The 25682-nt window shown below is 40.4% G+C and overlaps 1 protein-coding gene across 1 annotated transcript; it reads right to left on the bottom strand.

Annotated features, from left to right (window-relative positions):
- Positions 1-476: 476 nt before the first annotated feature.
- On the bottom strand, positions 477-24789 carry LOC132562912 (uncharacterized). Its single transcript, XM_060227690.1, has 5 exons — positions 24547-24789; positions 8883-9035; positions 8216-8227; positions 3810-4011; positions 477-613 (listed from the first exon to the last, which is right to left on the bottom strand). Exons 1-5 carry the CDS (start codon positions 24787-24789, stop codon positions 510-512), a joined length of 714 nt encoding a protein of 237 aa, XP_060083673.1. The 3' UTR covers positions 477-509.
- Between the last annotated feature and the right edge of the window lie 893 nt (positions 24790-25682).

Below are 25682 nucleotides of genomic sequence, written 5' to 3'. Positions count from 1 at the left end.
ATTTAGCTTTCATCACAGATTTCAGTCCAATAGCAGACAATTAAATTCTCATAACAAGATATTATCTAATATTGTAGATCATCTTTGCACAGTTGAAGCTGCATAAAGTTGTAAAAGTTGTCTCCCCTTGGAAGGTCAGGCTGTATATAATACCTGGTGGGATAAACATGGCTGTTGATTTCAGTTCCAACACGCTCATTCCTTATCTCTTGTGAGTACTATACACAACAGCTGTAATAAGGTTCTGGTCCTTTCCTCTTCGTGGTAGGGTAATTCAATCGTAACAGAATGATACTTAAACAATAGGGTACATTGTGTTCCTGATTGAACCATTGCTTGACCTTGTGATACAAATGTGTTGTCCTTCCTGTGGGAGGCTTCCAGTTGTTATATAGTGACACTTAAAGAGCAGTGAACTCCAGAATTCATTTTACAATGTTCAGGTCAGAACCATTTCTTGATGAAGTGATATAATAATGCTGTCCTCCCCTTGGCAGGCCTCTGGTGTGTTATCCTAATAACATTGGTACTCGTTCACATCGGTTTGAATATAATACTCGATTACCAGATACTCGCCGATTCATATCATCCCAAGCAGGTCCAATCTCCTCACCTAAGAAAGAAAAGTAAAAATACCTGATAACAATTCCAAAAATACAACATGGTAGACTCTTAAAGTCATTTTATAAACATTGTCCTTGGTATTTATGTCGGAAATGTGTCAAAAATTGATCATTTCATTCAAAAATGCCCTTTGACATTTTGACATAATATCTTCACCAATGTATTTTGATGTCATGGTGTATTGTTAGTAATACACAATCTTAATTTGTATATTGTTGGTAAAACACAATCTCGTTTTGTGTACTGTAGGTAATACACAATCTCGTTTTGTGTACTGTAGGTAATACACAATCGTGTTTTGTATACTGTAGGTAAAACACAATCTCGTTTTGTGTACTGTAGGTAATACACAATCTCGTTTTGTGTACTGTAGGTAATACACAATCGTGTTTTGTAAACTGTAGGTAATACACAATCATGTTTTGTATACTGTAGGTAATACACATTCGTGTTTTGTGTACTATAGGTAATACACAATGGTGTTTTGTGTACTGTAGGTAATACACAATCGTGTTTTGTGTACTGTAGGTAATACACAATCTTGTTTTGTGTACTGTAGGTAATACACAATGGTGTTTTGTGTACTGTAGGTAATACACAATCGTGTTTTGTGTACTGTAGGTAATACACAATCTTATTTTGTGTACTGTAGGTAATACACAATCTTGTTTTGTGTACTGTAGGTAATACACAATCTCGTTTTGTATACTGTAGGTAATACACAATCGTCTTTTGTATACTGTAGGTAATACACAATCTCGTTTTGTATACTGTAGGTAATACACAATCGTCTTTTGTATACTGTAGGTAATAGACAATCTCGTTTTGTATACTGTAGGTAAAACACAATCTCGTTTTGTGTACTGTTGGTAATACAGTCTTGTTTTGTGTACTGTAGGTAAAACAGTCTTGTTTTGTGTACTGTAGGTAATACACAATCGTGTTTTGTGTATTGTAGGTAATACAGTCTTGTTTTGTGTACTGTAGGTAAAACAGTCTTGTTTCGTGTACTGTAGGTAATACACAATCGTGTTTTGTGTATTGTAGGTAATACAGTCTTGTTTTGTGTACTGTAGGTAAAACAGTCTTGTTTTGTGTACTGTAGGTAATACACAATCGTGTTTTGTGTATTGTAGGTAAAACAGTCTTGTTTTGTGTACTGTAGGTAATACACAATTATGTTTTGTGTATTGTAGGTAATACAGTCTTGTTTTGTGTACTGTAGGTAATACACAGTCTTGTTTTGTGTACTGTAGGTAATACACAATCGTGTTTTGTGTATTGTAGGTAAAACAGTCTTGTTTTGTGTACTGTAGGTAATACACAATCGTGTTTTGTGTATTGTAGGTAATACAGTCTTGTTTTGTGTACTGTAGGTAAAACAGTCTTGTTTTGTGTACTGTAGGTAATACACAATTATGTTTTGTGTATTGTAGGTAATACAGTCTTGTTTTGTGTACTGTAGGTAATACACAATCGTGTTTTGTGTACTGTAGGTAATATACAGGCTTGTTTTGTGTACTGTTGGTAATACACAATCTCGTTTTGTGTACTGTAGGTAATACACAGTCTTGTTTTGTGTACTGTAGGTAATACACAGTCTTGTTTTGTGTACTGTAGGTAATACACAATCATGTTTTGTATACTGTAGGTAATACACATTTGTGTCTTGTGTACTGTAGGTAATACACAATCTTGTTTTGTGTACTGTAGGTAATACACAATCTTGTTTTGTGTACTGTAGGTAATACACAATCTCGTTTTGTGTACTGTAGGTAATACACAATCTCATTTTGTGTACTGTAGGTAATACACATTCTTATTTTGTATACTGTAGGTAATACACAATTGTGTTTTGTGTACTGTAGGTAATACACAATCTTGTTTTGTGTACTGTAGGTAATACACAATGGTGTTTTGTGTATTGTAGTTAATACACAATCTTTTTAATAAGATTTTTAGCATGATGATCTGCATAATCATATATCTACTGCTTCATTCACATCAGTGACATACATCTCTAATCCCATTTTCTAGTCCTATTTGTTTTCCTAGTTCGTAATGTTCTTCCTGTACTCTTCCTTCCAACCCCATAATTTCATTTTATACACACCTCTGATAATGTAACTTTTCCGTACTAATTTCTGAAAACGTAATCTTAACGTACTTACCTGAGATATTGTAACTTTTCCGTAATTACCTCTGATAACATAATTTTTACGTTACTTACCTGAGATAATGTAACTTTTCTATAATTACCTCTGATAACATAATTTTTACGTTACTTACCTGAGATAATGTAACTTTTCTATAATTACCTCTGATAACATAATTTTTATGTTACTTACCTCCTATCATTGTAACTTTTTCATAATTACCTCTGATAACATAATTTTTATGTTACTTACCAGTGATAACATTGTAACTTTTTGGTACTTACCTCTGATAACATAATTTTTACGTTACTTACCTGAGATAATGTTATTTTTTCGTAATTACCTCTGATAACATAATTTTTACATTACTTACCTGAGATAACGTTATTTTTTCGTAATTACCTCTGATAACGTAATTTTTACATTACTTACCTGTTATCATTGTAACTTTTCCATAATTACCTCTGATAACATAATTTTTATGTTACTTACCTCCTATCATTGTAACTTTTCCGTAATTACCTCTGATAACGTAATTTTTACATTACTTACCTGTTATCATTGTAACTTTTCCATAATTACCTCTGATAACATAATTTTTATGTTACTTACCTCCTATCATTGTAACTTTTCCGTAATTACCTCTGATAACGTAATTTTTACATTACTTACCTGTTATCATTGTAACTTTTCCATAATTACCTTTGTTAACATAATTTTTATGTTACTTACCTGTTATCATTGTAACTTTTCCGTAATTACCTCTGATAACATAATTTTTATGTTACTTACCTGAGATAATGTTATTTTTTCGTAATTACCTCTGACAACAAAATTTTTACATTACTTACCTGATATAATGTAACTTTTCCATAATTACCTTTGTTAACATAATTTTTATGTTACTTACCTCCTATCATTGTAACTTTTCTGTAATTACCCCTGATAACATAATTTTTACGTTACTTACCTGAGATAATGTAACTTTTCCATACTTACCTCTGATAACGTAATTTTTACGATACTTACCTGTAATTACATTGTAACTTTTCCGCACCGGTGGTTCTCGTGGTACACCTGTCCCTAACATGTGTCCTAGCTTGTTATGAATACGACCATACTGTGACCAGTAGTTTGGTTGGTTCTTATCCGATTTGATTGTATGTTTCATATCACCACCCTCTGTCTGGTCGATACGGTTGACTAGTGACGTCATGTGTAGTCGATTGGCCTGATAAGACATACAGGTACCAAATCAGTACATTTACATCAATATGGCCCTACATCATCATAATGCTTTGTTGTTAAATAAAGGTTATTACACAGTCAACTTCAGATATGGTCAAGTTTAAAACTACCATCTTTGATCATGTGAGAAATTAAAAAAAAATGCAGACTCTTAGACCCTACTGGAATCTCCATACCATAAAAGTAAATTCTAGTACAAAATTTCTGGTCATATTAAAATATTTCCAGACTCGTGCCAAAACTTCAACAATGACATGTCAACAACATTATGACATATGATTCAAAATATTTGTCACATTTTTTCTGAAAACAAGATGTGATGCCCTTTTGGAATCAACATAACAAACATGAGATAACTTAACATTAACTTAAAAAACAAGAGTGCTATTGAAGGTTATAGGCCCTGAATTTGGTATACTGGACATTCTCTCAGTATGACCAATGTATACACCAACTTTCATGGTCCTAGTTTTAATGCAAGCATAGCTATGCTCATGACACAAAACAATGAACAATAACTCTGTAATTATAGAGTTGCGGCCCCTAATACTGGTACACTGCACATTTTCATATGATCAATGTATACACCAAGTTTCATTTTCTTACTTTAAATGCAAACAAAGTTATGCTCTGAAAAGATATTTTTGACAAAGGGTGATAACTCTGTAAATGAAGGGTCGAGGACCCTAAATTTGATTCACAGAATTTTGTCTTAGTATGATCAATGTATACACTAAGGTTCATTATCCTTGCTTATCTGTGGGCAAACTTGTGTCCAGACAAGAATTTTTTAATGAAGGGCAATAACTCTGTATTTGAGAGGCAAAGGGCTCTCAGTATGTCTTAGTATGATCAATGTTTCCACCAAGTCCCATTCACCTAATTTAATTACCAGGAATCCAAAGTTGTGCTCTAGGCCTGAATTTGGTACACTGCACTTGGTCTTAGTATACTCAATGTATACACCAAGTTTCAATATCCTAGTTTAAATACAAGCAAAGTTATGCTTTGTAATTGAGGAGTTGAGGGTCATGAATTCAGTACACGGCACATCCCCTTAGTGTGACCAATGTATAGACCAAGTTTCAGGATCCCTGCTAAAATGTGGGCAAAACTATGATCCGGATACGAAAAAATGGTATGAAAAGATGGACAAACAGACAGGCGAACAAGGCGGCGAGTATATGCACCCCTGAAAATTTTCAGGGAACATAAAATAAAATAACAGAACAAAAGTTCTAGTCAATAAAATGTCTGAATAATTTGGACTCACTTTACTGCTGCCTTTTACACAACAATACTTTGACATTATTATTGCTTGGCAACAAGTATATCATAAAGGATGAAATAAAAAGTGGCTAATGAAAGAAAGGCCACTTTATTTAGATGTGCAGAATTTTAATCAAAACCATAATTTTTTTCATGTATTTACATACAAATACAAGTCAATATGTAAGCTAGATAATGAAAAAATGTTGTTTATGAGTGTGTAATGATTTTGTCACCAAAAATTCCCATTATATAAAAAATCACATCACAGCTATTCAAAACTATTAATTCCCAACTGACACCTAAATCCATCACCATTCGATGAAGACATGATGATAACATAGACACGACTCTAACTAGTAGTAGCTTCATCAATTAGTTAGGAACAAAGAAAACTACAAATATCATCAGTTTATTTATATAGTTTTAATTATTCAGTAATTAACATCAGGGAGATGTCAGTGAGCGATGAATTTATTATTCTGAAGTAAATATGAAAAAGTGTATTTCTTTAAAATTCCACAACTGAAAGGATGAGACAACAGGGAGAGATATCTCATGTCTCCCATCCCCTTGCCATAAAGGCAAATAAAAAACTATCTGATATCAAATGATATTGTTGTGAATAAATGAAAACACACTATTTATTTTTACCTTTCGTTTGTTGAAAGATCCCTGAAAAGTGCACATTGTATTGTGGAATAATGAAATTAACACTATCAAAATGACATTTATCAAATGTCTGTATTCATTTTGCTTGGCTCATCTCTCCAAAATTGTCTTATGATAAATTGAGTGCAAAATATTATGTCATTGGTATGGATTCTTTGATCCCTAGAAATTTTACTTAACTATGACTTCAAAACTAAAATGAGAAAGTAAGACTTCAAGCGAATCTATATAAGAAACATCAAAGGAAACAGATAGCAGTTAAACAGATAGAACAAGGAAAATTCATTACTACTATAGTGACAATTAATCAAATGAAAAATATGATAATGTTGGTTTATTCTTAAACTCCACTTAACTTTCTTAGTCATAATAATTATTGTATTAATATATTACAATTTATTTTTAGTCTTTATTTATTGCAAAAATTGCATTTAATTGTGCCATCATTATTTCTAAGAAATAAGTTATTTTAAGCAACATAAGTATTTAGAATTACTGTTTTTCCATGCAGTGTAACTTGATTACATCTAGTACATCAGTAAATTTGTAAAGTAATTGAATATATTCTAAAGTTAGAATTGGATAGACATCTACAGTACCTGAACAAAACAACCAAGCCAGATAATATACAGATTTTTTTATGTACTGAAATGATATTTCATCAATTTTGATGATACACAACAGTGCACCTCATTTTGCATATCTTTGAAGTTAGCAATTAGATCTGCAGAAAACACGAAAAAAATTTCTTTCTCAAAAAAATTGTAAATACATTCTTCAAGAGATTTACAAAACTAGGGGAGCAAATAGAAATCATTTCTGTTGATATAATTTGTCAGTTAATGTATTTAAGTGAATTTAATATAACAGTATGAATACCCTCATTGTTAATGAATGTTAATATATGTATATTATGATAAAAATTATGGGAATCCTTTTGCAGTTTTCAAAGATACACAATATACTTCGTTTAAATCCTAGAATATTGACCAGATGTATGTCATAATCCCTGATATAAAGTAATGATAAAATAGAAATATCATAGTTATCTTGCATTGATTCTAAATATATTCCTGATGACGATTATAACAAATTTGTGAGAAGTAAAACAGATACATCGTAATCCACGCTGATTAACCATACAAAAGGCAGTGTATTTACATAAAACATATTCATATACATGTATTCTCTGAATATGATGTCAAGAACAAATAAAATATAAAATTGTTTCCAGTTGCCTTAGGTTACAAGAGTAAACATAAAGTTAGATTTTCAAGATTTCAAACAAGATCACATTTCTATTCTGTTTCCTTGTACCTTCAGGTGGCAAGATCATCCTATGAAGGACCTGTTTACTTCTCACACACATTTACACTATTTATATAAGACCAAAGGATAGTAGTGATGAGATATCATGTAAACTTTGACCTATGTAATTATCAGCTTCCTCTCTAATGAGACCACCCCCCCCTCCCCCCCAATATCTACTACCTCCATGTTGAGACCACCTACCAATAACATTCACCTCTCTATTGAGATCACTTTAGAAAATCAACCAGCTCTGTTCCCAAAATCAGCTACTTGTATATTGAGGCCACCTCTCCAAAATGATCCACCTCTATACTCTATACAACTTAGAATATCAACCACCTCCCAATTAAAAAATCTCTCAATAAAATCATCTCTTCTTATCAATGCCATTGCCAGTCCTCAATTAAGGGAACAAGTCACTAATGAATTCTATATCATGGTCCTATAAGCCAACATAATTGGCTTTCAGTAAGATGTCTATAATGTGTTGGCCCCCCTGAACTTTTCAAAGGATAAATATGGCAATATTTCAACTTTCTTAAATCTCCATAGATATTTTACAAAAGCCATATCCTACACAAACTGTTCAATATATACTTACAACCATCTCTATTTTTGAACACCAATAAGTTGGATATCATGAAAGCATTGTTATTCAACTTCATGTTATCATTTTAACACAGTCTAAATTATCACCTTTATGATAGAAAGTATACAAGTGTGATTATAACTCTTTTGGAAAGGAGGTCAATTCTCAGTAAGGTAGCATACATCCTTAGCCTCAGACACAATATGTAGGTTATAGAATTTAATGTACGGTAGGCTTTTAAGTTTACATGACATCACTGCGGAATTAAGAGAGACTATGTAAGGTGAAATACACTGATGATTAAGAAAGACTAAATACCATTAAGCTACAAGATATTAAAACTTACTCGTGCTGTAGCCTGGAAGGAGAGAGATAGCGCCCACATACCGTTAATTAGTACAAAGTTGTTGTATAGATGGGTATAACAAAGAAAAACAAGAGTAATCAGGAGATCTTTTACAAAAGACAAATTGTTAATATATTATTATAAAATGTGAATATTACATATCAAGAGCAATCGGAAATCATCTACTGAGCCAATATTTACCAATATCATCAAAGGAAATACACATATATTGTATTACTGACTTGCAATGTTTAACATAAATCTTAGGATCAGTATGAAAAGCACCGGTGCGTGGCACAGAATCCTATTACAATATGTACATACTGTACTTGTTACACATGGAACAAGTGTTTATGATCATTGTGATATAACCTTGTGCTCTGAGGTAATCAGTGATCAAAAACATTTTTAAGTTTGAAAAATAAAATAATTTTTTTCTCAAGCCCTATTTTTCGAAAGTGATATGGCTCCAAGATGGAGAAATAAAATATGCTAATTTCATTCACTTAATTTGAATTTGATTTTAATTTCTTCAAAATTTGAATAATTTACATTTTCTTTACAAATTTTAAATGTATCACATTTCAAACCAATCACCTTGATGCAAAGCAATAAAATTGTTAATGATATCTGAAAAGAGGTGACAAGAAGATGGTCCTATACCTACCGGGATAATTTCTTTTTCATGGAAGGTACCCTTATAATGAGTATCCCAATATTTGTCCTGCTTGTGCTGACCAATGTCCCACTGGGACTTGTGCATGGAGGGACATCTTGGGGGACGTCTCACAGGGTTCAGTGACTTGCTGCCACCAAAATACTGAAGCAGAAAAATACGGGTAAACAAATTTCAATCATCCTTAGTCACACATTGGATGACCAGTATATCAGTGACCAAAACAACCCGATAACGAAAGTCAATATTTACTTAATGACTCTGGTGTATAATTCTGTCTTACTTTATAAAAGTCTAACCCAACCTCCAAATGAGCAATGTCAATGCAATCTTTGTTATTGATTTCTTCATATTTCTTTCTTTCTTTCTTATGTCCTTCTTTCCTTCCTTTCTCTATCTCTTTTTCTTCCTTTCTTTCTTTCAATTTTTCTTTCATTCTTTTCCTTCCTTCTTTTCTCTATCTCTATTTCTTCCTCTCTTTCATCATTCTTTCATTCTTTTCCATCCTTCCTTCCTGTATCTTTTTCTTTCTTTCTTCATCAAATGCTCTTGTATATAGTTAATAACATTAATACTGAAATATTATTAAACTGAATTTTTTCATTTAAAACATATTTCTATAAATTCAACATGTAAATACATGACTTTCCTCCCACCCTATGCTACCTCTAACTCTGTGACATGAATACACTAAGTAGCAGTGACAGAATATTTTTCCTGTGATCGTCTTCTACAACAAAACAAGGTCTAAGTAACTAGTACAATCATTATTTCCCAGGCTTTTGTAAGATATAGTTCCACTTCAGAGGAAAACTTGATTTCTAAAGATGATATATTGGCTTATCGAAGTAGGGTAATTATTTTTCTTCAACATGAATAGATCTCAAGCCATGCCCCAGCTGGTTATATCATTAAAAAATCAATTTTGTGCAAAGTCGATAATGAATATTCTACACAAGATGAATTATAGTACACAGAATTGGCAGGTTTGTAAATTGTTCTTTGTATGAGATCAAAGAACCAATATTCTTATACATGTGCAAACCTTTTTTGACAAATTAAAATATATAGTAAAAATCAATAAAATTAGAAAATTAATTCAAAAATGAATATATTGAAGCCTATTTCTTTTAACAGATAAGTAAACCTCGTGATATTTAAAATGTTTTGGAATTACTTGTATGGCATATTTCCTTGAATGATTTATGATCTGTTACAACAGGTACTTACCCTAAAATGTAACTTCAGATTTTATCTTGAGAATATCTTCAGTAATTCTTAAACATGATATTTACTTAGCAATAATGAGAACCCATGTCTGGTAATAAGTCCACCCTCATTTATTGCAGTTTCCATAGATATCCAACAAATCTGGTTACATTTACATGTCTTTTCCTTGTAATGAGCCTACCATACTGTATTGAATCACTGCTGATCCCCACCCCACCAAGACTTAAAACAATTCCAAGCAAATTTAGATATCATGTGAACTTGATGTCAAAACTGATTCTTTTTCTTGTATAGTAAAGCACACAGAAAATAATATTCCTAATATTGCAGTCTCAGAAATAGTCTGCATAACCTCATTTACATGTTGCTTAAAAATATTTCTTCAAATCCTGAAAGTGGAAGCTGATAATTGATTGAAATGAAATTGTATCTGATGTCTGTATTTCTTACCCGAAACTTCTGTTTGTTTTGTGTTTCCATCCTGACACACTAAAACACCCTATTTAATCATTGCTTTCTAGTGAATTTTACCATGACATAGTGCAAATTTTTATTGAAATTAAAACAGCAATATTCAAACTATCTCAACCCTTTATGGCAAAAGTAGACTGTTCCATACATTGATCTGGACAAATATATAAAGGTTTTAAAGGGGTGTACAGGCAACAAAAGAATTAAATCAACTTTGGATTAGATATGAATTAAATTACCAGAATTCAATATGGCTGTGTATTCAGTAAAACATACATAACAATCGGGTTTACATAAAGCCAGATTATATTGTTTGATAGCTTAAGTTTTCTTATTGATCATATGCACTTTTTGTGTACCAAGATACAGCCGTATTTAAAAGTAGTGTTAGCTTAATGAAACCAAGAAGTAATTAAAAATCTTCATTTTTATCCTTTTTTATTTAAACAGAAACTCTTGACATCAAATTTCAAAGTAGACTTATCCAACCATTAATTTTTCACATTTCAGTGTGAATCAAATTTAACTTACAAATTGAACTTCAGCTGATAAAGCTGGATCAAAGACCTTTCCCTATACACATCTGAAGTCCAAGCATTGTTTACATCTAGAACCTGTTAATTAATCATATGATTTAATAACGCTCACCAATCAATCAATGTAATTACCTGTTTATCCAGGCATCATGACTGCTGATAGAGACAAGTACAGCATGATCATAAAACTTATGAAAAAAACCACTGTAGTACTTCATTATATAAGCATTTAGATGAAATCTCGGATGGTGTGAAATAATTTATCTATTATTGATTGACCAATTGTGATTAGATAGTGTGGTTTCATATCATGTTTGATGACAAATTAATCATTCGATCTGCCTCACCATCCCTTCCTATCCACAGCCATTATTGTATGATGTCAAATGTTTCAAGATATTGATAAACATATTGATGTAATTTAGCCAAAGTCTTCAAAAAAATGAGTAATTTTGAAAAGATTTTAAAATCAAACTGGGGAAAAACTTCTATCCAATTTTCAAAACAGAAATAAAAAAAATCATGAATACTCTTATTACTTATAGGCACAGTTATCTAAAAATTACCTGTTAATAATAAAACAAAACAAGTATCTACAATTTATACATGTACCTGGTTTGGTACAGTCTTTAACTAATACACAACCAATGAACGTGAGCAAATATTCAATAAAACATTCATGAAATACAATATATTTACCTTGTATGGTAATTTTATTTAAACCTTGCACCTCTATCTGTATGCGAAATAAAATTCTTCAAATAAAACAGAAAAGTGATGATTGCTGATAATCATGAGTGAACACACACAGGTGTTGATCGGCAGTAGGGGATTCAGTGGGTGGTGTTTGAGTACCAGAGATCTGTTTGTATAGACAATTGTAGTCTCGTACAGGAAGCTTCAAGTACACACTTAATTCTATACAACATTTAGTTGAAAAATGGCAGTAGGTTTATAGATCTCAATTTAAAAACAAACACACAGGCCGGTGAATGGGTCAATATTTATAGTGACCAGGGACAACTAAACGCTTTGACAAGGATTTACGATAAATCTTTAAAAGGCCCAATACAAATCTGAACTGCTAAGGTAGATAGGATTTTAGTTGAGATCTCTGGCTGTAGACTGAAGAGTGTATATAGGTATATATAGATATAAAATCCACCTGGTGAAGTTGTAGATGTACCATATACATCTTTTTTATGACCCTTCCTATTGAAAACATCTGTATTTTAAGTGCTAAACCAAAATCAAGAAGCAGGTCAATTTTCCAGAATAAATATTAAAGGTGTACATCATTTTTGTAGATAAAAATATCAGATTTTGTACAAGATAAATTTATAGATAGGTATTATATGTATATTTATATATAGGTCCTATACTTTGCTTTAAATACACATATTATATTGTGGTTGAAATATCATATCATTTGTGCAGTAATGAATGAGGCAAGTTTAAAAGATTTTCCATACTACAGTTTAAAGAAATTATTGGAAATGTGTATCATAGTATTCTAAATTGCAATGTGTTATACCTTACCAGAAAAAAACAGAATAATGAAGAATACTTGAGTGTTTAAAACAACATTATCTCCAGCCTCGACTCTGTAAAGCATAAGACCACACTAACAATTTTGTTGCAGTCTGTGTTTACAATTTCAAGCAACATTTTAAACTCTAACAATACTATCAGTGTTGATATGGTAGGTTCAGAATCCAGTCAAAACAACACTTTTTTCTGCTTGTGACTAGTTTTACAGGTATTAATGTTAACGAATAATAGATGATGTTAACGTCAAAAAGGTCAGATACGAGAGATGGTTGGAATATTCAGGTTTTTTTGTAGTAAATTGGATTATGCAAGATGTGAGAATACTTAGGGACCAGATTCACAGTATTTAGAATGAAGTTTTTAAAAAAATCAAACAAAGTCCTGTGATATTGAAGTCGCAGCAAACTCATGTAGAATGTACCATTGTTTTCCTTCATTTCAAAATGATTGATACATTATGATGAAAAAATTATTGTGTTTATTTACACAGACACACTGGAATTGATAACAGGAACTTTTTCCGACACATTTATAATCTAAGGCAGGATATATCATACCTAGCATAAATCAACAGGCATGAAAATGGCAACAGAAAAATAGGACTGTATACTGACATAAGTGAATAGAAATCTGCCAACATCTTTCTACTTAAGCTATGTCGTCTTCCACTTGCTGACTCTACCCAATCATCACCTGTTTATTCCAGTGTTTGCTTTTTGATATTGAATTCCTCAGCATTAATTCCAATCAACACCCAATGTTTACTGTATAAAGTATAAAACCCATAACTGGTAACAGACCTCCCACATCTGATGGAATTTCTATACAAATGCTCTATCATTCCGTGTAATAAGCCCAACCCCTAACGTTGAGTCACAATTTAGGGCTTCTTGCAAGAGAAATACAGTTCTTTCCAGCAGAACACATCTATCTTAAATTAACAATCTACAATATTTTTCTAATGCCATTTTCCAGGTGCCAAACTTTACATTATTCTATCATGCCTTGTCTAATCAAACCGTAACCTCTCCAGCAACCCTCTTCTCCATGGGCTGTCTAGGCCATCATCTGTCAAGGATAATAATTCTTTAGGTAAACACTTCTCTGGTCCAACAACTCTCTACGCTAACACCTCTCTAGCCCAACAACTCTCTGGGCTAATACCCCTCTAGCCCAACAACTCTCTGGGCTAACACCCCTCTAGCCGCAACAACTCTCTGGGCTAACACCCCTCTAGCCGCAACAACTCTCTGGGCTAACACCACTCTAGCCCAACAACTATCTGGGCTAACACACCTCTAGCCCAACAACTCTCTGGGCTAACACACCTCTAGCCCAACAACTCTCTGGGCTAACACACCTCTAGCCCAACAACTATCTGGGCTAACACACCTCTAGCCTAACAACTCTCTGGGCTAACACCCCTCTAGCCCAACAACTCTCTGGGCTAACACCCCTCTAGCCCAACAACTCTCTGGGCTAATACCCCTCTAGCCCAAAAACTCTCTGGGCTAATACCCCTCTAGCCCAACAACTCTCTGGGCTAACACCCCTCTAGCCCAACAACTCTCTGGGCTAACACCACTCTAGCCCAACAACTCTCTGGGCTAATACCCCTCTAGCAGAACAACTCTCTGGGCTAACACACCTCTAGCCGCAACAACTCTCTGGGCTAACACCCATCTAGCCCAACAACTCTCTGGGCTAACACCACTCTAGCAGAACAACTCTCTGGGCTAACACACCTCTAGCCCAACAACTCTCTGGGCTAATACCCCTCTAGCCCAACAACTCTCTGGGCTAACACCCCTCTAGCAGAACAACTCTCTGGGCTAACACCCCTCTAGCCCAACAACTCTCTGGGCTAACACCCCTCTAGCCCAACAACTCTCTGGGCTAACACACCTCTAGCCCAAAAACTCTCTGGGCTAACACACCTCTAGCCCAACAACTATCTGGGCTAACACCCCTCTAGCCCAACAACTCTCTGGGCTAACACCCCTCTAGCAGAGCAACTCTCTGGGCTAACACACCTCTAGCCCAACAACTCTCTTGGCTAACACCCTCTAGCCCAACAACTCTCTGGGCTAACCCCCCTCTAGCAGAACAACTCTCTGGGCTAACACCCCTCTAGCCCAACAACTCTCTGGGCTAACACCCCTCTAGCCCAACAACTCTCTGGGCTAACACCCCTCTAGCAGAACAACTCTCTGGGCTAACACACCTCTAGCAGAACAACTCTCTGGGCTAACACCCCTCTAGCAGAACAACTCTCTGGGCTAACACCACTCTAGCCCAACAACTCTCTGGGCGAACACCCCTCTAGCCCAACAACTCTCTGGGCTAACACACCTCTAGCCCAACAACTCTCTGGGCTAATACCCCTCTAGCCCAACAACTCTCTGGGCTAACACCCCTCTAGCAGAACAACTCTCTGGGCTAACACCACTCTAGCCCAACAACTCTCTGGGCGAACACCCCTCTAGCCCAACAACTCTCTGGGCTAACACACCTCTAGCCCAACAACTCTCTGGGCTAACACCCCTCTAGCAGAACAACTCTCTGGGCTAACACCCCTCTAGCCCAACAACTCTCTGCGCTAACACCACTCTAGCCAAACAACTCTCTGGGCGAACACACCTCTAGCCCAACAACTCTCTGGGCTAACACCCCTCTAGCCCAAAAACTCTTTATGCTAACACACCTCTAGCCCAACAACTCTCTATGCTAACACCCCTCTAGCCCAACAACTATCTGGGCTAACAACCCTCTAGCCCAACAACTATCTGGGCTAACACCCCTCTAGCAGAAGAACTATCTGGGCTAACACCCCTCTAGCCCAACAACTATCTGGGATAACACCCCTCTAGCCCAATACCTCTCTATGCTAACACCCGTCTAGCCCAACAACTCTCTATGCTAACACCCCTCTAGCCCAACAACTATCTGGGCTAACACCCCTCTAGCAGAAGAACTATCTGGGCTAACACACCTCTAGCCCAACAACTCTCTGGGCTAACACCCCTCTAGCCCAAAAACTCTCTGGGCTAACACACCTCTAGCCCAACAACTCTCTGGGCTAACACCCCTCTAGCCCAACAACTCTCTTGGCTAACACCCCTCTAGCCCAACAACTCTCTGGGCTAACACACCTCTAGCCCAACAACTCTCTGGGCTAACACACCTCTAGCCCAACAACTCTCTTGGCTAACACCCCTCTAGCCCAACAACTCTCTGGGCTAATACCCCTCTAGCCCAACAACTCTCTGGGCGAACACCCCTCTAGCCCAACAACTCTCTGGGCTAACACACCTCTAGCCCAACAACTCTCTTGGCTAACACCCCTCTAGCCCAACAACTCTCTTGGCTAACACCCCTCTTGCCCAACAACTCTCTGGGCTAACACCCCTCTAGCCCAACAACTCTCTGGGCTAATACCCCTCTAGCCCAACAACTCTCTGGGCGAACACCCCTCTAGCCCAACAACTCTCTGGGCTAACACCACTCTAGCCCAACAACTCTCTGGGCTAACACACCTCTAGCCCAACAACTCTCTATGCTAATACCCCTCTAGCCCAAAAACTCTCTGGGCGAACACCCCTCTAGCCCAACAACTCTCTGGGCTAACACACCTCTAGCCCAACAACTCTCTGGGCTAACACACCTCTAGCCCAACAACTCTCTATGCTAATACCCCTCTAGCCCAAAAACTCTCTGGGCTAACACACCTCTAGCCGCAATAACTCTCTTGGCTTACACCCCTCTAGCCCAATAACTCTCTGGGCTAATACCCCTCTAGCACAACAACTCTCTGGGCTAACACCCTTCTAGCCCAACAACTCTCTGGGCTAATACCCCTCTAGCCCAACAACTCTCTGGGCTAACACACCTCTAGCCCAACAACTCTCTGGGCTAACACCCCTCTAGCCCAAAAACTCTCTGGGCTAACACACATCTAGCCGCAATAACTCTCTTGGCTAATACCCCTCTAGCGCAACAACTCTCTTGGCTAATACCCCTCTAGCGCAACAACTCTCTGGGCTAACACCCCTCTAGCACAACAACTCTCTGGGCTAATACCCTTCTAGCCCAACAACTCTCTGGGCTAATACCCCTCTAGCCCAACAACTCTCTGGGCTAACACACCTCTAGCCCAAAAACTCTCTGGGCTAACACACCTCTAGCCGCAATAACTCTCTTGGCTTACACCCCTCTAGCCCAATAACTCTCTGGGCTTATACCCCTCTAGCACAACAACTCTCTTGGCTAATACCCCTCTAGCGCAACAACTCTCTGGGCTAACACCCTTCTAGCATAACAACTCTCGGGGCTAATACCCCTCTAGCCCAACAACTCTCTGGGCTAACACCCCTCTAGCCCAACAACTCTCTGGGCTAATACCCCTCTAGCACAATAACTCTCTTGGCTAACACCCCTCTAGCAGAACAACTCTCTGGGCTAACACACATCTAGCCCAACAACTCTCTGGGCTAACACACCTCTAGCCCAACAACTCTCTGGGCTAACACACCTCTAGCCCAACAACTCTCTGGGCTAACACACCTCTAGCCCAACAACTCTCTGGGCTAACACCCCTCTAGCAGAACAACTCTCTGGGCTAACACCCCTCTAGCCCAACAACTCTCTGGGCTAACACCCCTCTAGCAGAACAACTCTCTGGGCTAACACCCCTCTAGCAGAACAACTCTCTGGGCTAACACCCCTCTAGCACAACAACTCTCTTGGCTAATACCCCTCTAGTGCAACAACTCTCTGGGCTAACACACCTCTAGCCCAACAACTCTCTTGGCTAACACCCCTCTAGCCCAACAACTCTCTGGGCTAACACCCTTCTAGCACAACAACTCTCTGGGCTAACACCCCTCTAGCCCAACAACTCTCTGGGCTAACACACCTCTAGCCCAAAAGCTCTCTGGGCTAACACACCTCTAGCCCAACAACTCTCTGGGCTAACACACCTCTAGCCCAACAACTCTCTGGGCTAACACCCCTCTAGCCCAACAACTCTCTTGGCTAACACCCCTCTAGCCCAACAACTCTCTTGGCTAACACCCCTCTAGCCCAACAACTCTCTGGGCTAACACCCCTCTAGCCCAACAACTCTCTTGGCTAACACCCCTCTAGCCCAACAACTCTCTGGGCTAACACCCCTCTAGCCCAACAACTCTCTGGGCTAACACCCCTCTAGCCCAAAAACTCTCTGGGCTAACACACATCTAGCCGCAATAACTCTCTTGGCTAATACCCCTCTAGCGCAACAACTCTCTTGGCTAATACCCCTCTAGCGCAACAACTCTCTGGGCTAACACCCCTCTAGCACAACAACTCTCTGGGCTAATACCCTTCTAGCCCAACAACTCTCTGGGCTAATACCCCTCTAGCCCAACAACTCTCTGGGCTAACACACCTCTAGCCCAAAAACTCTCTGGGCTAACACACCTCTAGCCGCAATAACTCTCTTGGCTTACACCCCTCTAGCCCAATAACTCTCTGGGCTTATACCCCTCTAGCACAACAACTCTCTTGGCTAATACCCCTCTAGCGCAACAACTCTCTGGGCTAACACCCTTCTAGCATAACAACTCTCGGGGCTCATACCCCGCTAGCCCAACAACTCTCTGGGCTAACACCCCTCTAGCCCAACAACTCTCTGGGCTAATACCCCTCTAGCACAATAACTCTCTTGGCTAACACCCCTCTAGCAGAACAACTCTCTGGGCTAACACACATCTAGCCCAACAACTCTCTGGGCTAACACACCTCTAGCCCAACAACTCTCTGGGCTAACACACCTCTAGCCCAACAACTCTCTGGGCTAACACACCTCTAGCCCAAAAACTCTCTGGGCTAACACCCCTCTAGCAGAACAACTCTCTGGGCTAACACCCCTCTAGCCCAACAACTCTCTGGGCTAACACCCCTCTAGCAGAACAACTCTCTGGGCTAACACCCCTCTAGCAGAACAACTCTCTGGGCTAACACCCCTCTAGCACAACAACTCTCTTGGCTAATACCCCTCTAGTGCAACAACTCTCTGGGCTAACACACCTCTAGCCCAACAACTCTCTTGGCTAACACCCCTCTAGCCCAACAACTCTCTGGGCTAACACCCTTCTAGCACAACAACTCTCTGGGCTAACACCCCTCTAGCCCAACAACTCTCTGGGCTAACACACCTCTAGCCCAAAAGCTCTCTGGGCTAACACACCTCTAGCCCAACAACTCTCTGGGCTAACACACCTCTAGCCCAACAACTCTCTGGGCTAACACCCCTCTAGCCCAACAACTCTCTTGGCTAACACCCCTCTAGCCCAACAACTCTCTTGGCTAACACCCCTCTAGCCCAACAACTCTCTGGGCTAACACCCCTCTAGCCCAACAACTCTCTTGGCTAACACCCCTCTAGCCCAACAACTCTCTGGGCTAACACCCCTCTAGCCCAACAACTCTCTGGGCTAACACCCCTCTAGCCCAAAAACTCTCTGGGCTAACACCACTCTAGCCCAACAACTCTCTGGGCTAACACACCTCTAGCCCAACAACTCTCTGGGCTAATACCCCTCTAGCCCAACAACTCTCTTGGCTAACACCCCTCTAGCCCAACAACTCTCTGGGCTAACACACCTCTAGCCCAACAACTCTCTTGGCTAACACACCTCTAGCCCAACAACTCTCTGGGCTAATACCCCTCTAGCCCAACAACTCTCTGGGCTAACACCCCTCTAGCCCAACAACTCTCTTGGCTAACACACCTCTAGCCGCAATAACAATCCTATCAATACTTTTCTTGTGTGTTATCTCTATCTCAGTTCTGAAACCGCCTCTATCCAACACCTGTTTTATTTAACACATCTATCATATGCCTCTCATATCCACCATCTCTCCTATCCAGCATTGCTCCTTTCTGTCATATCTGCTATCCACGTATCTCCTAACTACAACCTCTTCTATTCGCCATCTGTCCTGTCCACTACCTCTCTTATCAACAACCATTTTTTATGTCCACCACCACCTTTATCAACCATCTGTCCTGTCCACTTCCTTTTCTACATGATATTTATGATTAATCTCATCTACTATCTCTCTTGTCCACCATCTGTCCACTATCTTTCCCATATTTTGCTCTCCTATCCACTACTTTTGCTATTTACCATATTTTCTATCAAACACCTCTCTCATCCACCATCTCGCCCATCCACCTCCTCTTTTATTCACCACCTCTCCTATTCAATACCTCTCCTATCCACCAGCATTTCTATCCATCTTCTCTCCAGTTCACCACATCCACATCTTCTCTCATATCCACTATCTCTGTGAATAAACACTTTCCCTATTACTACTTTTGATATCCATCCTCTTTTCTATTAAACATCTCTCCTATCCAGCAACTCTCCCATTCACCATCTCAGTCATCAACCACCTCTTTTATTCACTGTCTTGCCCATCCACTACCTCTTTAATCCATCACCTCTCCTATCCACCACCTCTTCTGTCCACCACCTCTCCTGTCCACCACCTCTCCTTTCCAACGCCTCTCCTTTTCATTACCTCTCCTTTTCACAACCACTCCTTTCCGCCATCTATTCAATCCACTATCTCTCCCACCCTACAAATCTCCCATTTACCTTCTCTAATATCTACTATCATCCCAACACATCTCCTATTCACCATCCTACCCATCATTTCTCCCAGAGATCAACAATCTCTCAATCCACACCTCTCCCAGACATCCACCATCTCCCAATCCACACCTCTCCCAGACATCCACCATCTCCCAATCCACACCTCTCCCAGACATCCTCCATCTCACAATCCATACCTCTCCCAGACATCCTCAATCTCCCAATCCACACCTCTCCCAGACATCCACCATTGCTCAATCCACATCTCTCCCAGACATCCACACCTCTCCCAATCCACACCTCTCCCAGACATCCTCCATCTCCCAATCCACATCTCTCCCAGACATCCACCATCGCTCAATCCACACATCTCCCAGACATCTACCATCTCCCAGACATTCATCATCTCCCAATCCACACCTCTCCTAGACATCCTCCATCTCTCAAACCATATCTCTCCCAGACATCCACCATCTCCCAATCCACATCTCTCCTAGTCATTCACCATCTCCCAATCCACCATCTCCCAGACATTCACCATCTCCAAATCCACACCTCTCCCAGACATCCTCAATCTCCCAATCCACACCTCTCCCAGACATCCATTATCTCCCAGACATTCACCATCTCCCAATCCACACCTCTCCCAGACATCCACCATCTCCCAATCCACATCTCTCCCAGACATCCACCATCTCCCAATCCACACCTCTCCCAGACATCCTCCATCTCACAATCCATACCTCTCCCAGACATCCTCAATCTCCCAATCCACACCTCTCCCAAACATCCACCATTGCTCAATCCACATCTCTCCCAGACATCCACACCTCTCCCAATCCACACCTCTTCCAGACATCCTCCATCTCCCAATCCACATCTCTCCCAGACATTCATCATCTCCCAATCCACACCTCTCCTAGACATCCTCCATCTCTCAAACCATATCTCTCCCAGACATCCACCATCTCCCAATCCACATCTCTCCCAGTCATTCACCATCTCCCAATCCACACCTCTCCCAGATATCCTCAATCTCCCAATCCACACCTCTCCCAGACATCCTCAATCTCCTAATCCACACCTCTCCCAGACATCCTCCATCTCTCAAACCACATCTCTCCCAGACATCCACCATCTCCCAATCCACATCTCTCCTAGTCATTCACCATCTCCCAATCCACCATCTCCCAGACATTCACCATCTCCAAATCCACACCTCTCCCAGTCATCCTCAATCTCCCAATCCACACCTCTTCCAGACATCCATTATCTCCCAGACATTCACCATCTCCCAATCCACACCTCTCCCAGACATCCACCATCTCCCAATCCACACCTCTCCCAGACATCCACCATCTCCCAATCCACACCTCTCCCAGACATCCTCCATCTCACAATCCATACCTCTCCCAGACATCCTCAATCTCCCAATCCACACCTCTCCCAGACATCCACCATTGCTCAATCCACATCTCTCCCAGACATCCACACCTCTCCCAATCCACACCTCTCCCAGACATCCTCCATCTCCCAATCCACATCTCTCCCAGACATCCACCATCACTCAATCCACACATCTCCCAGACATCCACCATCTCCCAGACATTCATCATCTCCCAATCCACACCTCTCCTAGACATCCTCCATCTCTCAAACCATATCTCTCCAAGACATCCACCATCTCCCAATCCACATCTCTCCCAGTCATTCACCATCTCCCAATCCACACCTCTCCCAGACATCCTCAATCTCCCAATCCACACCTCTCCCAGACATCCTCAATCTCCTAATCCACACCTCTCCCAGACATCCTCCATCTCTCAAACCACATCTCTCCCAGACATCCACCATCTCCCAATCCACATCTCTCCTAGTCATTCACCATCTCCCAATCCACCATCTCCCAGACATTCACCATCTCCAAATCCACACCTCTCCCAGACGTCCTCAATCTCCCAATCCACACCTCTCCCAGACATCCATTATCTCCCAGACATTCACCATCTCTCAATCCACACCTCTCCCAGACATCCACCATCTTCCAATCCACATCTCTCCCAGACATCCACCATCTCCCAATCCACACCTCCCCCAGACATTCACCATCTCCTAATCCACACCTCTCCCAGACATCTTCCATCTCTCAAACCACATCTCTCCCAGACATCCACCATCTCCCAATCCACATCTCTCCTAGTCATTCACCATCTCCCAATCCACCATCTCCCAGACATTCACCATCTCCAAATCCACACCTCTCCCAGACATCCTCAATCTCCCAATCCACACCTCTCCCAGACATTCACCATCTCCCAATCCACACCTCTCACAGACATCCTCCATCTCTCAAACCACATCTCTCCCAGACATCCACCATCTCCCAATCCACATCTCTCCTAGTCATTCACCATCTCCCAATCCACCATCTCCCAGACATTCACCATCTCCAAATCCACACCTCTCCCAGACATCCTCAATCTCCCAATCCACACCTCTCCCAGACATCCATTATCTCCCAGACATTCACCATCTCCCAATCCACACCTCTCCCAGACATCCACCATCTCCCAATCCACATCTCTCCCAGACATCCACCATCTCCCAATCCACACCTCCCCCAGACATTCACCATCTCCAAATCCACACCTCTCCCAGACATCCTCAATCTCCCAATCCACACCTCTCCCAGACATCCATTATCTCCCAGACATTCACCATCTCCCAATCCACACCTCTCCCAGACATCCACCATCTCCCAATCCACATCTCTCCCAGACATCCACCATCTCCCAATCCACACCTCCCCCAGACATTCACCATCTCCTAATCCACACCTCTCCCAGACATCTTCCATCTCTCAAACCACATCTCTCCCAGACATCCACCATCTCCCAATCCACATCTCTCCTAGTCATTCACCATCTCCCAGACATTCACCATCTCCAAATCCACACCTCTCCCAGACATCCTCAATCTCCCAATCCACACCTCTCCCAGACATTCACCATCTCCCAATCCACACCTCTCACAGACATCCTCCATCTCTCAAACCACATCTCTCCCAGACATCCACCATCTCCCAATCCACATCTCTCCCAGTCATTCACCATCTCCCAATCCACCATCTCCCAGACATTCACCATCTCCAAATCCACACCTCTCCCAGTCATCCTCAATCTCCCAATCCACACCTCTCCCAGACATCCTCAATCTCCCAATCCACACCTCTCCCAGACATCCATTAACTCCCAGACATTCACCATCTCCCAATCCACACCTCTCCCAGACATCCACCATCTCCCAATCCACATCTCTCCCAGACATCCACCATCTTCCAAATCCATATCTCTCCTAGACGTCCACACCTCTCCCAATCCACATCTCTCCCAGACATCCTCCATCTCCTAATCCACATCTCTCCCAGACATCCACCATCTCCCAATCCACACCTCCCCCAGACATTCACCATCTCCCAATCCACACCTCTCACAGACATCCACCATCCCCCAATCCACACATCTCCCAGACATCCACCATCTCCCAATCCACACCTCCCCCAGACATCCACAATCTCCCAATCCACACCTCCCCCAGACATTCACCATCTCCCAATCCACACCTCTCACAGACATCCACCATCCCCCAATCCACACATCTCCCAGACATCCACCATCTCCCAATCCACACCTCCCCCAGACATCCACAATCTCCCAATCCACACCTCCCCCAGACATTCACCATCTCCCAATCCAAATCTCCCCCAGACATCCACCGTCTCCCAATCCACATCTCTCCCAGAAATCCTCCATCTCCCAATCCACATCTCTCCCAGACATCCACCATCTCCCATCCACACCTCCCCCAGACATTCACCATCTCCCAATCCACACCTATCCCAGACATCCACCAACTCCCAATCCACACATCTTCCAGACATCCACCATCCCTCAATCCACATCTCTCCCAGACATCCACCATCTCTCAATCCACATCTCTCCCAGACATCCACCATCTCCCAATCCACATCTCTCCCAGACATCCCCCATCTCCCAATCCACACCTCTCCCAGACATCCACCATCTCCCCCATCTCTCCCACCATCCTTCACCTCTGTGATCCAACAGTATTTTATCACCCCACACTGTGAGCTCTAACTTGTATCTGGTTTATATCTGATCCAATCTAGCGTCTATGACTGAAATATATATAACCAAAACGTACCTGTTTGTTAGATGTCTTGTACGCGTCCCGAGGGTCCCAGGGCGCCTTCGCTATAGTGAGCGTAGTTTTATGCATTGCCCGCACGCCCTTGCCATACTCGTAGGGGGCGGATGCTGCACGCTTTCTGTCCATATAGGCGGGCGATATAACGGGATAATGACATCCATCTTCCGTTAATAAAGTATTTGCACTTTTACCTTGCCCAAAGAGCACGTGCGGTCGCGGACCTGGGGCGCTCAACATAGTGCCGAATCGTCCGTCACAAGTCAAATAGTAAGGTAACGATCCACGCTGTAAAATTCACACTGTTTGGTCGTTTCAAAAAGTCATATCCGTTTATGATATTAAACAAACTTGCAGGTGAACTGTCCAGTTCAAACTGTTTACGTCTAGGTTTACCTGGTGTGAATATCCTTACCAGACTGTTGACAAATCTTCCATGCCAGTGACCCAACGACAAGGTCTTATTATGCCACTTCCTGGCAACGGACGCTAGCTTAGATAGCGCACCGTTCTAAAAATAGACCTGTGCTTCGCCTTGTATCACAGGCACACCTGGTTAAATAGTCTCGTCAATTAAGTACATTGTTCTGACAATTAGCAGGATAACTCGTGCGATTTATAATTGATTCGCATCAAATCGATAAGAAGTCTGCAGCAGTGGGGAAAGGTACAAAAATATGACATTCCCGTCACTTGGGGCCGTCCGTACACGAAGAAATACATGTATATACACATGAATATTTTGGTACATTTGTAGGCCATGGAAGGATAAAGATTTACGTATGTACGATTTACATATTAACGCTGTGATATTTCTGTAGATTTTTTCACAAATAGTGTTATGTCTTGTGTAAATGTCACTTTTATCTTGGCCTAGTTTAGCAAATCATTGATAAAAAACAAGTAATTTTTACTCAACTCTGGAAAACAAGACGGAAAGAATATATAAATTATGAGCTCTTACCAGAAAGTTTACATGCACTACGTCTGTCTGTCGTCCGGCGTTAACTTTTCCCTTCAATTATCCGACCTCTTCTCAATAGCACGAATCATGATATTCAAGCTACATGCTAGGATCGAGGGCTCACAAATTGGTTCAAATGAGATATGTTGAGCATATGGATTAAACTCCT

Source organism: Ylistrum balloti, unplaced genomic scaffold, assembly GCF_031769215.1.
Source record: "Ylistrum balloti isolate Yb309-2 unplaced genomic scaffold, AGI_CSIRO_Ybal_v1 Utg371544, whole genome shotgun sequence".
Taxonomy (NCBI): domain Eukaryota; kingdom Metazoa; phylum Mollusca; class Bivalvia; order Pectinida; family Pectinidae; genus Ylistrum; species Ylistrum balloti.
Note: the sequence above shows the minus strand (reverse complement) of the source record. Positions and strands in the feature narration are given on the sequence as shown.